This window comes from Sciurus vulgaris, assembly GCF_902686455.1.
Source record: "Sciurus vulgaris genome assembly, chromosome: X".
Classification (NCBI taxonomy): domain Eukaryota; kingdom Metazoa; phylum Chordata; class Mammalia; order Rodentia; family Sciuridae; genus Sciurus; species Sciurus vulgaris.
Genome location: NC_136471.1, coordinates 110,838,960 through 110,854,163, shown reverse-complemented (window position 1 = coordinate 110,854,163; position 15,204 = coordinate 110,838,960). Strand labels below are relative to the sequence as shown.

Sequence of the window (15,204 nt, the reverse complement as noted above, 5' to 3'; positions counted from 1 at the left end):
AAAGGAAAGAACTTGAGTAAGGATGAGCCCAGCTCCCAATCAGACTTAGCTTACTTAATAGCTGAACAGACAGGCTGTTTGAATGTGGAGGTACCAATAGGTAGTCAGTTTCCTAAGAAAGAAGCATTTTCTGATGTGTCCTTAATTAGAATGTCAGCAAGCAATGGATATACTACTTTTCCATTTGAATACAGGGTCTTGCATGCACATCAGGATGGATTTTCATTTTCTTTTTTAAGAATATCACTTTCTTCCTCATAATTGTCATAGTTTCTCAATGCATCTTCCCCCACAAAAAACATTAACTTCTCTAGTGAAAATGTACAGCATGCTCCTCAGTCCCATTTCCCTTCTATTAAGGGATGAGGCAGATCAGCATTAAGGAGAAGAGACATTAGAACTGCATGCAATGTTAAAAAAGACTTTGTTCATGTACTATTAGAGCAATGGTCACCCTTCAGAAAAATTATCTTTAACCTTTAAAGGAGAAAGTTTTGATCCATGTGGAGATTTAAACAGCCTTCACAGCTTTCAACTTTATGCTGTTGAGTGCGATGTTCTTAACTGTGAGGTTGTTTAAGCCTTTAGCATTTCAGGCTAGCACAAACCTCACCTAATCTTAAGGTGTTCCCAAGGTCATGGTCCCTATCAAAAGCTGAGGGGCTGAGGGTGTATCTCAGTGGTAGAGCACTTGCCTAGCATGCAAGAGTCCCTGGATTCCATCCCCAGCACTGCAAAATGATGATGATGATGATGATGGTGATGATGTTGTGAATAAACTATTTCTGCACACTCCATATCTCCAAATCAATTTTGTCCTTTTGCCCCATCACCTTGATATATTGCTTAATCTCCAAACTTATGAGAGAAGTGCGACAACAGGAATGAGTTTTCATTTAATTCCTACCTCTCCCAAATGAGCTGAATCTAGATGAAACAAGAAATCAGGGAAAGAGAAAAGAGGGAAAGAAAACTGACTGTTACAAACTGGTTTTAAGGAATGTGAAAGAAAAGGAAAGTTATACTTCCTTGTTCTTTTTTGTTTCAGGAAGGCAATTCTCCTTTTGCATCACTAATACAACAGCAGAAAGTAGACAGGCTGAGGATCTTAGTTCTGAGGTCAAAGTGGCCCAGGAGTATGTGGGCGGGGGGAAGTGTTGTGTGTGATTAAGTTAACATCAACTGCTTGGATTGTTTTATCTATAATAAAAGCAAAAATTGTCTTGACTTCCAGTTAAGATTCTTCCCTCTTTTTTAAAAACAAAGGCACAAAGCAAAGTGAATTAAATGCACATTTGTAATCTGTAATAATTGGTGCTAAACTCTGGCTCATTGTCATAACTATATGGCATTAAGTTTTTAAAGATTAACCAAGAGTAGATAGAATGTATCTATGCAACAGTCCATTTGTCCATGTTATGGCTTGCTATAATGAGAATCACTCTGATAACCACTCTAGGGACTGACTTTCTTTAAAGTATAAATAGAAATCCTGAGGGCTAGAGATACAGCTCAGTGGTAGAATACTTTACTAGCATGCACAAAGCCCTGGGGTTTAATCCCCAGCACCACACTCACACCCAAACTAAAAACTGAAAAGAAACCCTGAAATGTGCTACTTTCAGGACTATCTCTAGCTCTCCAATATAATACACATGGTTTGGTTATGAAAAATTATCATAATGAACTTGGAATTGGAGTCAAATTATTTTTTCTTGATTTTAGAAGTGAAGACAAATGTACTCTTAAATAAAGGTACATTGAAATCTACAGAGAAACCTGTGTCTTTTAGCATCTGGTGTTTGGACATTATGTTTAGGCTCAAACCTTAAATTTACCTAAAGAAAAGTCCCTTGTAAGCCATAGGAAAAACAAACAATTTTCTAGAAATGAAACTTGAACCAAGCACAAGGGAAACTAAGTGGTGACCTTAGAGACAGAGTCTAAGTCATGGTAATGTTGTTTGCAAGGACAAACTGGTTCTGTAAAATGAGGTTATTGACCTGTGCTGTTTTAGAGCAGTTTTAAACATAAGGGTGAGGCTCACTAAATCTCAGCCTGCAACATTAGCTGAGAAACCAAGACTGATCAATAAACAGCCACCATTACAGGCTCTCGAGGAACCTTCATCATAATGGGAGCCATTATAATTTTGGTCAGGTGCAGCAAATAAGGTAACCTATACCTAATGTCTATTTATCACTGGACTCTCATTTGCAAATGGAGGACACTGATTAGCTATTTTTTGAAAACTGACCTGGCTTTCCATTTCTCTCCTCATGTAATAGACTGTGAATAAATGTGCCCTAGACTTCAAAATGCACAGAGAAGGGAAAGAAGTAGAAAGCTTTCACCCAGACTAGCTTTTTACCAAAGAAAGAAGCAATTACATGACATTTCACTAAAAATTCTTGACCCAATAAAGTACTGAAGCCCGAATGCTGGTTTTCCTTTTTCATAAGAAAGAGCAACAGAGAAAGGAAAGGTCACGGACCATATTGTGATTCTTTACAGCTGTTGGAGACAGACAGTATGATGCAGTAGCTTGATTTGAATTAAGCCAAACAATATGAAAAGCATCAAGGCTGGCAAGCAAAGCAATAAAGCCCCAAAGAATTTAATCTACCTTGAAGGTGGGACTACTTTTTGTGTTGATGGCAGCACACCAGGACAGAAATGAATCCTTTAATGCAATGACTCGTTAATAGCCTTAAGATCACAATATATAAATAGGCTACATTGAACAAAAAGACAGCTTTGCCTCCGCTATGGTAGTATGGCCAATATTTCCTTACAAGTTATTTCATTGATTATAAATAGACCACATCAACGGCAAATGTACAACAGGGGAAGCATAACCCATTATGAGGTAATGGATATTGCTGGAGGTTGCTTCATTACCTTCACTGGCTGAGTGGCTGGTTTTTCCTTGTACAAATGCTGCCCTTTAGACAAAATCCTCTCCACATCCGGTTGTTTAGCTTGAACTGCTACTTCAGTTTCCTGGGGAAAAGAACCCATACAGTGCAGATTAACTTCACAGTTAGCAATAAAATTACTAAATTTAAATATACCCTTGGAGACTCCACATGTATTGCAGATCAATTTCTGCATGGTACATAGGGGCTCAAAAAACATACCTTTTGGTGCAGAGAAAAGAAAAATAGAGGTCTCTGTGGAACATACTGAAGTTAAAAAAATTGATCTAAAATTTTCTTGAATATGTTATAATACTATAATATTATTATATAGAAACTAACTTTCTATTTTCTAACAGAGGCTAACTTTCTATTTTTCAAATAAGTAAAAGGCAATAAATGAGGTACAATTTATTAATATGTGCATATAAATTCTGGTATTAGCTTCAATAATCTCAATCATCCTAATGCTTATTTTACTTTACAAACTTTTTATTTCACTGGATTCTGTTCCGGGCTTTCGATCTAAAACATTTTTTAAGATGGAAATCAAATAATTCTTTCTACAACACTGTAGAAATTAAGTTTCTTTCCAACGAGTAAACACTTAAAGCACAATATCAAAGCTTATTATTTATCAAGCAGTCAAATTAAATAGGCCTTTGAGGAATGATTAAATTAATTGTTTTATTGTTTGTTTTTCCTCAGTCTGGAAAGGACCGAAGCATGACAGGAAAAACAATCCCTTTAGATATATGAATATAAAGTGTTTTCTTAGTGACTACTGTCTAGCTCTCTTGAAAGAACAAAAGAAATGTGCATACATTGAAGCTGAAGGAAGTGAAGTTAAATATTACAGAAGACTTTTTGGATGGAACACTTGTTAAACTCTAGGACAGAGTATCGATTAATCAATGTCAGACATCAGTCAGGGCCTGGGCAATCTTCCCTAGAGAGGGGCTCCTGATTAACCCGCATCTCTCTTCTTCCCTCTCCTTCCCCAGAGCCTCAGCACTGCTGTGTGTACGTGTCTTCATGTCATTGTTTCCTTTATATACTGTGTGTGTACCTATTCTCTCTTCATCTGTTAGGGCTGGAAATCCCTGACTCCACACTACTATATTCTTATATGGCACAGTGGGGTGTCTTGCAACTTATGGGTGCTCAGCACATGCTCTTGAGGGAAACTATTTCTCTAGTTCTTATTATAATGACTGCCAGTGGGAGAGAGGTGCTTTAGTCAGAAGTGTCTGTAACTTCAAGGCTAACTTTATGTATTAATAGGTTTGTGTGCAAATCTCAGTTCCTTTGCAAAAAAAGCCTAGCTACTTCACTCTTGTAGAACTGCTGATTAATGATCTTACCGCCCATTGCCAGGAAAAGGTATTGTTCCTTCAAAGTGCAGTACCAGAATGACTGTAACTCTTTGCTAGAGATAGAAATAGCTATGATCTCAGATCACAAAAGGGACACATCTAGCTTTGAACACTGAATTTTTAATATATCTCCAACCACTATAAATTCCCCTTTAAATGCTATATTCACAAAATATTTTGGTGTAATGAATGTTTACATGATCTCAAAATATTCTGAGAGAAAAATAAAATATATTACTCTAAAGAAGCAAAGAGCATATCTTTAGCAAGGTAAAAATTATTTAAGAAAAGATAAAAAGTAATCACTTATTCCTATCTGCATATGTGTGCTGTGTATATATTATGAGTTATCAAGACAAGTTCATGTATGATATTTCAACTATACTTAAACTCATATAATGCATTATGTATCTAAACTGAGTAAACTTGAACCAATGTCACTACCATTCATTTTGTATATGTTTATTTAAAGTGTAATTCTCAATTTTTTACTAACAGAGATTTTTAATCTGGTTTTCATTGATTTTAATAATTACTGGCAATAGATAAATTTTCAGATTAGCTTTATCACAGCCATAGATTATTTATTGATGATAATGTAGTTACCATTTATATAATGACTACTACTTAACCTCTCCCAAATCTTTACTGTAACAAATTCCCAATTTACAAATGAGAAAACAAAGTTGGGGTGGGTAGGGTAGTAGTGGTGGTAATGATGATGTGAAAAACTTGCCTAAGACCCCATGAGAAGTAGAAGAGTTAATATTCAAACATAGTTCTGCCTGAATCTGGAGTTCATGCTGTTCTGCTAGTATTAGCTGCCTTTCCACATCTTACAAAAACATATATCTAACTGATATATTCTAATTAATGTCATTTCTAAGCATTAAGAAATTTCACTTTCATCATCTAAATCTATTTCACATTATGACATATGCTGATAAAATGTCATAGCTCTCTGATAATAAAGGACAATTAAACTTGTGCCTATAAAGTTATCTGTATTGTGGAGAGTGAATTGGGATTCCATCTGAGTTGAGTCACTATGGGTCATCTGAGATGAGTTACTATGGGCCAGTAGGAAGATGGCTACTTGATGCAAGAGTAGTCATTCACACCCACTGGAATTTTATTTTATTTTATTTTTGTTACCAGAGATTAAACCCAGAGGAGCTTAGCTACTGAGCCACATCCCTAGCCCTTTCTATTTTTCATTTTGAGACAGGGTCTCACTAAGTTGCTTAGGGCCTTGCTAAATTGCTGAGGCTGGCTTTGAACTTGCAATTCTCCTGCCTCAGCCTCCTGAGCAGCTGGGATTACAGGCCGGCACCACTATGCCTGGCTGAGATTTTTGCAAATGACACCAAAGACCATTGTTCCCACAGCCACCCTGTAGCTTTATTTGTGTTGTTCTAATTCCTTTGTTTTTCCTTTATAATACACCAGAAGTAGTCAAATTGTGTGTATAATTTTGACCATCCCTAAAGAATTATCATTTCTGAGAATAAGACACATACTTACTTTCTTCATTTATTATATCTTTGTGCCTATGACATATTAGATGCTAAAGAAAAAATTGTTGAATGGACAGATAAATATTATTGCACTTTGAGCCTGTGGGATTTTAGTTAGGCTGTATATTAATAGAGACCTTTGCTCATTCAGACAGTTAAGGATGTTTTCAAAGCACAGATTATTTCCCATCAAAGTAATTTGCTAGAGTTAAATACAAAATCTATTCTTTCATTTCCAGATTCCCCTTAATTAGTTTATAAAATTTTACATCTTTGTGTTATTCATTACAACAAGACTTAGAAAACCCCTGTTCCTATGATAAATTAAAATGGAGTTATTTTATACTGAACTAATCTTTTTGTTGAATTTCTTTTAACTAAAATTCAATTTCTTTGGTATTTTCCTTCTTTGTCAAAATATTTACATAATTTAATCTTCATCTAGGGAACCAAGGGAAGATGAAAAATACAAATGTTGTAGCAAACAAATGAATGTTTTACAAAAGACACCTGAATGTAGGATCTCAAATCAAATACCTTATAATTACTGCACTTGAAGTATAATAAATATTCCTTAAATTTGGATTGAAATTTCAGTGGAAAAATAAACCTGGAAGGGTTGGAGGACTGTGCTTCATATAAAGACTAGCAACTTCCATGGGTATTATAACCTGCTATGCCCTAGTATAGAAAGTCTTAGGCTTCCTTCCGGATATGCCCATTACCAATTTCTTTTGCTCATTCAGCATAGTAAGATAATATTCTCCTCAGATTCCCTTAAATTTCTACCCCCAATTCAGATAATTAATATTTGTTATATTTGACAACTTTATCTTTTATAGTATTTATACAGTACAACCTATTTCAATGGACAAGCTTCTTATAGGATTCCCACTTTCAATAAAATGGTTTTCTTAAAAGTGTCATTGGTAGATATCCACTGCACCATCTAATCAATATATTTATCAAATAATTGTGAGGTCCTACCATATGCTACACAATGGGATACAATACTAGAGAAATTTCTAGTCCTCACACACATGCAGATATATGTATGAGGTATGCATACACATATGTATATATATTGTATATACTATATAACAGCACACAGTCCATTTATGTGCATGATATATATGTGTACTATACATATCCATGTGTGTTAATGAATGTATAGATGCATGTTATATGTACATGTACATATATGTACATATGCATATATATGAACATATATATATATACTATGAGGAAAGATAAGACAGTAAGAAAAGAGTGATGGCTCTATTTTAGGTATGATGAACGTAGAAGGTGTCTATTCTCAGGAGGAAATTGAATGAAAAGCAGAGATGGGTAATGTCATAGTGGAAGAAAGTATTCCAGGAAAAGGGAGGAGCAAGTATAAAGGTGCTCAGGTAGTGAGGAGTCCAGTTTGTATACAGATTCAAAATAGTACAATATTCTGCTAATATATATATATGTGTGTATATATATGTGTGTGTGTATATATATATATATATGGTATTTTAGACATAGAAGACAGAAAAAAGCTCCTCCTATGATTGAATATACATATTGTTTATAATATTTGTTCAAAACCAACCCTGACTTGACTCCACTGTAGTGGCAGATTGGAGGAAGGGTAAGAGGCTGGTGGAAGGAGCATAGTTAGGGAACCATTTTAGAAGTTCAAGTACTTATTGAAAAAAATAGGAGCATGGATATTCAGGGAGTATCACTCTTAAGATGTTGTGTCTGGGAGCAGTGTGAAGAAGAGGCAACAACGACCCCTGAACTGACTAAAGCTGCATGCCACTGCATCCTCGGGGGCATCCAGCACCTGCGTCCCACTGCAGTCGGCACTATGCCCAAGAGAAAGGCTGAAGGGGGCACTAAATGAGATAAAGCCAAGGTGAAGGACGAACCACAGAGAAGATCTGCAAGGTTGTCTACTAAACCTGCTCCTTCAAAACCAGAGACCAAGCCTAAAAAGTCCCCTGCAAAGAAGGGAGAGAAGGTACCCAAAAGGAAAAAGGGAAAAACTGATCCTGGTAAGGATGGGAATAACCCTGCAGGAAATGGAGATGCCAAAACACAACAGGCACAGAAAGCTGAAGGGGCTAGAGATGCCAAGTGAAGTGTGCACTTTTGATAACTGTGTACTTCTGGTGACTGTACAGCTTGAAATACTATTTTTTATCAAGTTTTATAAAAATGCAGAATTTTGTTTGACTTTTTTTTTAAAGCTATGTTGTTAGCACACAGAACACTTTATTATTGTTTTTGGGGGAACGAGCATATGTCACTAGTAGAAGTGTCCAAAGCTGGATTGCTGTGGGGAAAATACCTTCCGCTGCTAGTTTTGAGAGACTTCCTCTTGGCTCCCACAAACGCTTGTGGTATGGAAAAACTCAAATTCATCTTATGTCCTCCTCTCCCTCTCTGCCATCGGCATAGACTTAACTCCCCTAAACTCAGACCTGTTGGGACCTGTCTCCCAACAATTGGTTTTACCAGTGTGTCAGCAATCTGGACTTTCTGGTGACATCACTGAGACAGTGTCCCTCAGAAGAGCAACAGTTCCTTTTCTAGATTGTGGATCTTCAGATTAATAATTTTTGCCATTTTCATTTCATTTCCTGAAAGTCAGGGTCAGCTTGTGAAAAGTTGTTAACCAACATGCTAAATGTCAAATGTCAACCCTTACTCTAAACTTTCCCTATTCAGAGCATCAAATGAAGACTTCATTGGGTTTTATAGTGGCTTTCTGATTTTGGTAGTCCATCCGAGAAGGGAGTTTGAAAGTTGTTGTATACTGTTAACGATTGTCTGCCCATGTCCCGCCTGAAATACCATGATTGTTTATGAAAAGTATCTTTAATAAAGTTGGATACAGTTTGAACATAAAAGATGCTGTGTGTGTAGGATTGGCAGAATTTCAGAAGGGAAAAGAAAATATTGAGAGTCACCAAGATTTTAAAGCTTTGGAGAAAGAGACTACATGTATAATGTGGATAGATGAGCCTGTACATGGAAATGCATTAATGTGCTAAGGTTGGGTATATAAGTCAAGGTGCCTGTGAATGGCACTGAAACAGATGTCCAGTGAGCAACTGGAAAAACATGGCTCACATTAGGGTAGCCCAGATATTACTTAGAGCTCCAAGATTTAAGCAGGTGCTTGCTAGATTGAGGAAAAAATGGTGTGCCAAATGAATTGCCCAGGGTTTGTACCTACAGGAAGTACAATGAAGTTGGTTCTCTGGATCCTTAGGTTCTTCTGTGTTCATGAGTTCAACCAATCAGGGATCAAAAATATTTTTAGAAATATATCTGTACTGAATGTGTATAGATGTTTTTCTTGTCATCATTCCCTAAGCAATACAGTACAATTGTTTAGATACAATGTGCATTTTATCAGGTACTATAAGTACTCTAGAGATGTGGGTAGGTTATGCACAAGTACTATGTCATTTTATAAAAGGGATGTAAGCATCTATGTATTTTGGTTTCCAAAGAGGTCCTGAAAATAATCCCCTCCAGATGCCAACTGACAACCTCATTCCCATGTCACCCACGTAGTCCTAGATTTAGTCTTCCAGTGAATGGACAACATAAAATCACATCACTTCCCTCATAGAAATCTAGATGAAATAGTTGACATTACTATTGTCATCTCTTTACCCTTCAATAAAACAATGAAGGGTTCAAGTACCTAGATGAGATTTACTCTTGGTCTCATAAGAATAGAGCAATGAGTGAGAAAAATCATGTTTAGTTCTAAATTCTTTGTGGTTACTTCTCCTTGGCACAAATTTGGAAAATTACATTTGTAATTACATGCACCTTTGATAAATGTCCTTAGAAAGATCATTTTGAAGATGAATTTCCACCATTTTCCTCCCTATGTTTATTTGCAGTGTAAATTTATTAGTTAAAAGATAGGTCAGTTATTTGGAGCAAGATATTGCTTGAAGGGTTAACTGTAGTAAGTCCAATGAAATTCACTTAAAATATTCTTTAGTATATTTTCCTTAAGTGGCTATGAGGAAAACATACTATAAGAAGCTTATAATGATCCTGAAAAAAACAGAACAGGTAAAATAAATTTAAACATTTAGGCATGCCTCCATAGAAATAAACGGCATGGAAAAACTAAAACAAAACAACAAACGATTTCAGAAAAATCACGTCTATGCAAAGATAAGAAAATGCTGCTAAAATTTTTATCTGTACTGAAAATGTCAATTAAGTTCTATGATGATATTAACTGTTATAATAATATTAACAGACTAGAGTTTCTAAATATTTACTGCTAAACATTGTGCTTTTCATGCATGTTTGCTCTACAAAAAAATTTTTATCTAATTTCACAGATGCTGAGATGGAGAGAGAATAGGTCAATTGTTTAAAACCATGAAGCTTGCAGATGGATGAGTTGGGATTTATACAGGATGTATCTGTCACTCAATTCCCACTTTCTTCCTTATTCTGGTATATGTACTGTGTGCATGTGTGCATGCGTGTGTATGCATGTGCTTATTATGACTTCTTGCTAAAATTGGCAGAGTGGGTCTAAATATCATGCTAATTCTTTTTCCTCCTGTTTAACTCCAATACATTCTACAGTGTTTTTTCAGGGTACCAATGAGAGAAAATCCTGTCTCTCTCACAGAAAAGGAAATAAATTCTTACACAGCCTTGAAAATGCTCCAAGGGCTCCTCTTTGTGGGTTTATGATTGCCAAACCTCTGGTATCCAGGTCAGAGAATTGGTCTGAGTAAATCTTTTATCTCCCAAATGGCCTCACATCTTTATGTGATTTAAGATAAGGTGAAGAAGGCCACATCTAAAATGGAAACATAGCTAATTATAGTGGCCAGTTTTTGTAAGTAGAGAGTATTCAACTTCAAAGAACATTCAGATAAGAAAGTCTTCACGGGATTTCAATAACAAACACTCCCCTCACTTCTAATAATAGAACACTTCCATTTAGGTTTTCTTCCCTGAATTATTCTTAATGTCCCCTGCAATCCAAGACCCTTATGATACAAGAGTTTTATTTTCATCATAGTATTGCTAACTTGCTACAATGTCAAACATAATTTGGGAAAATAAATTTGTTAATTAGTTAATAGGGTATAATCCTTCATCAGTATTCCCCAGGAAAACTGCATGGTCAATTTTTAAATCTTGCCCTAGTAGGAATTTTTTTTCAGTGCTGGGTGAAGGTTGAACCCAGGGGTGCTTTTACCACTGAGCTACATCATCCTTGGTTCTTTTTATTTTATTTTGATAGAGTATCTCACTAAATTGCTCAGGCTGGCCTCAAACTTGGGACCCTCCTGCCTCAGCCTCTGGAGTCACTTGGATTTCAGGCACATGCCACTGCACTTGGCTTGCCCTAGTAGGTTTTTGAAATGGAGTAAATCTAAGCACTTTCAGTTTGGGTTTTATTAAGTGGCTTTACTGCTATTGGGCAATTGCTGATGTGACAAGCAGTGAAGCAAAAGTTAGTGATAAAAAAGTCCCAATAAGCCTTTGAAGGTGACATTAGCAAGTCCTGTGCAAATTAACATATTTTCCTAGAATTGGATTATTTAACATTATTTTTCTTTTCTGACTCAAATTTATTTATCTAATCTCAGGTGAAACATACATTATGCAAATTAAATATTTTCATTCAGATACATGCTATATTTCTCCACTTCTTTTTTGGTACTGGGGATTGAACCCTGGGGGCTATAGCCCTAGTCATCTTATTTTTTATTTGAGACAGGATTCACTATGTTGCTTAGGGCCTCACTAAGTTGCTGAGGCTGACCTTAAACTTGTGATCCTCCTGCCTCAACCTCCTGAACCCCTGAGATTACAGGTGTGCATCGCCCCCCACTGGCTATTTCTCCACTTTGAACACTATATTTCTAATTCAACATTAAGTTCATTGTGCATGTGTTTAACCAGAAATTTGGTATTTCTAAAGATAATATGACATTAATAAATTTTGCTCTATTTTCCTTTCTTATTTTTAATTTACTGAAGTTTCCTTCATTTTACTTATGCCCACCCTCAGATTATGTGAATACATATGTATGTAAAATGAATATGTATTTCAAACATACATAGTGATATAAAGAAGATATAAAAAGACTTTTTGCATATTTTTAAACATTTATTCATTTGTTCATTTGACAAACACTTATTAAATGTTTGCTGCAGTGTCTGGGCTAAGAGCAGGAAATATAAGAATACAGACACAGGCTGGGTGTGGTGGTGTACACCTGTAATTCCAGCAACTTGGGAAACTGAGGCAGGAGGATTACATTTTTAAGCCAGGCTCAGCAACTTAGTGAGACCCTGTTTCAAAATAGAAAATAAAAAGGGCTTGTTTTCCACGCATACACAATAATACACCATACAGAAGCTGCTCTTTCAGCTTGGGTCCTACACAGAGAAGATATTTGGGGCAGATCCACAGTCTAAAATGAAAAGACCTTGACTTGTACAACTCATCATGTACAGCAAAGCTTCAGCTAATCTGCAGATGGATATGTGAGTAATTAATGTCTGTCTGTAACATTACTGGAATTTTGGGGTTGTTTGTTACTGCAGCAAGAGCTGACAATTGCAATATTATGGTAAAACTGAATGACCAACCAAAAATATACAGCTTTCTGGTATGAAAAGAACAGAGTAAGCCTTGAAAATAAATATGCCCTGGTCACATATATTGACTGCACCATCTCTCATTCTACATACAAACTATTTGCTAAAATGGGTAGCAAAAAACGAAAAATGAAATGGAATCAATATTGTGTTAGAGCCTCACTTCTCTGGCCTAGATTTTCAGGCAGGCTCTGACAAATGAAGTCTGATGGATGGAAAAACATAACATTGTGTAGTTGAGTTTCTTTCTCTTTCCCCTCATGCTGGGTGACTGTTCTTTTATTTATCTACAATTAGGTTTGCTAGACCACTGTAACGTGGCTCTCTTTCATTGTAACTGTGTGCTGTCAAATATGTGCCAAGCTGACTGACAAAGAATGACAGGTTCTCTCTTTCCATTCTGGGCTAATCAAGGGCAGCCCACCAAAGGGAGGCTTTTTCTCTGATTTAGAGATTTATGGATTTCAAAAATAATCTGTCCAAATATACGAAGTATAATGTAGTATTGATTTTTAAAATGACAAGTGCTGTGAAACTGAGAAGATATAATCTACTAAGCTGAATACTTGGGAATGTTCAAGGACAGCAAAAGAGTGGACATAGGAGTGATCATCAAGCAATGAGTCTGACACTCTTAAAGCTGGCATTTCAAAGTTATTTTGGCAGAGAAATTCTTTTGGCAAATGAAATCTTATCAAAACCCCTTCAGCAAATTATGTCACTCACTTAATAAATATTTACAGATCACCTATTATGTGCTAAACACTGTTTTTGGTACTAATATGTAACAGTGGAAAAAACAGACAAAATCAGGCCCATACAGGGTAGAATGGCTGTAGACAACAGTGAACGAAACAGAATAAATTGCTCCTATCTCCACCAAGTTTACATTCTAATGGGATGATGGATAACAGAAGATAAATTATGGTGCGTCTGAGAGTGAAAAGTGCTAAAGAGAAAAAAAATAAAGCATTGAATGTAGATAGGAGGTGTACTTACAGGGTAAAGGAAGGTTTGGGTGTGGACATTTTTGAAAGTGCCTCCAGGGAAAGTCTCACTGGAAAGGTGAAATTTGATTAAAGATCTGTAGAAAGTGAGGGAATGATTATACAGGCATCATAAGGGAAGAAAATCCATGCAGAGAAGGCAAGTACAAAGACCCTCTGATGAGAGTGTACCTGGTATTTTCAATTAAAAAAGTGAGCAAGTCAAGAAGAAGGGCTCTAGTGAGCAAGGGGAGAGTAGCAGGAAGCATAGCCAGAGAGTTTGGGGATGGGGAGGATATATCACACAGGGCATTGTTGTGAGGACTTTAGCCATTATTCTCATATTCTGTGCCATAGAAGAGTTTTCACAAAGGGGTGATGTGATCTAACTTATGTTTTATTGGTGCATTATAGTAATATGTAATAGTGAGGTTTATTTTGACATAGTCATATATGCATGGAATATACTTTGTTCTGTTTAATTATCCAGAATTTCCCCTTTCCCTCCCCTCCTACCCACCATTTCCTTCCTCTCCTCTATCGGCCTTCCATCAATTTATTGTTTTTAATCAGTGTATTATAGACATACACAAAAGTGGAATTCATTGTGATATATTCATACATGCACATACTGACTTATTTTTTAATAGATCATTCTAGCTGCTGTATTAAGATTAGATTTAAGGAATGCAGAGTACACATAGTAGATATGAACAGATTCCTAAAGGAGTTAAATTTGCATTGCTTGGAGAGCAGTACTTGTCTATGGGAACCAGAAGCCCTTATTTGGAAAATTTTATACATACAGTTCTTAAATGAGGGCAAAAGCTCATTTAGTTTAATAGCAATACAGAATACTGCTTAAAAGAGCATTCATTTAAATTTGTACTCCCCAAGTCTCACTACTTTCCTAACTCCTTATTGGCGAGTAGTTATCTAGGTTATCTAGCTTAAACAATTCTTACATGACTTGAGTATTTGTAAGAGAGAACTTGTGACCCAAAAAGCTTCAAAAATAAACTAAAATATTTGCTATCTGACCCTTCCAGAAAAAAAAAAAAAAAAACTGCTGATGTAGACAAATGTTTAGGGTCAGGCTTTGTGGTTCTAAAGTCCTTCAAGTACAATCATTCCACAGTGTAAACGTACATCAAAATATCATATTGTATCCCACAACTATAATTGTTATTTTCTAATTAAAGATAGAATTTTAATATTTTTATGGGTACATATTTTTAATGATCAAACATCAGGAACAAACATTTTTCTTTTTAACTTTATACACAGATTAATAGAGATAGTCAAATAATTTATAATTGTACTTGGGAGCAGAGACCAGCAAATATTTTCTATAAAGGGCCAGATAATAAATATTTTAGACTTTGGAAGTTACATGTTTTGTATCACACAGTATAGCATTAAGGTAGCCAGACACAATAAATAAGCAAATAAATTTGCCCCAGTAATTTTTTATTTATAAAAATATGTGGAAGGTTGAATTTGACTCTCATATCATAGTTTCTGACTTTTGCTTTAGTACATTGCAGGGTGACTGGAAATAAACTAGGCATAAAATCATCTTAGTTCTAGGCTTATTAATCCATGAGTTGGGACAAGTCACCTAACTTCTCTGAGTTTCAGTATCACTAATTATAAAATGAAGGAAAAACCATAATTATTTGGGGTAAAGTGTCAACAGTATCCTCTGTCCCTCTGCATAAGCATTTGATCTTTGATTAATTTTCTA

General features: G+C 35.7%; 1 protein-coding gene and 1 pseudogene across 6 annotated transcripts in view; one reads left to right on the top strand and one right to left on the bottom strand.

Annotated features, from left to right (window-relative positions):
• The window catches only part of DMD (dystrophin), a 2,089,750-nt gene that overhangs the window by 729,185 nt on the left and 1,345,361 nt on the right, over window positions 1-15,204 (bottom strand). For all 5 annotated transcript variants that reach the window (XM_079122792.1, XM_079122788.1, XM_079122791.1 and 2 more), the window contains one exon: window positions 2,902-3,003. In XM_079122792.1, the coding sequence (XP_078978918.1) occupies window positions 2,902-3,003 (102 nt within the window). The remainder of the gene's footprint in view (window positions 1-2,901; window positions 3,004-15,204) is intronic.
• Window positions 7,670-8,038, top strand: LOC306650728 (non-histone chromosomal protein HMG-17-like; annotated as a pseudogene). Its single transcript has one exon. The product of its transcript is annotated as a non-histone chromosomal protein HMG-17-like (transcript).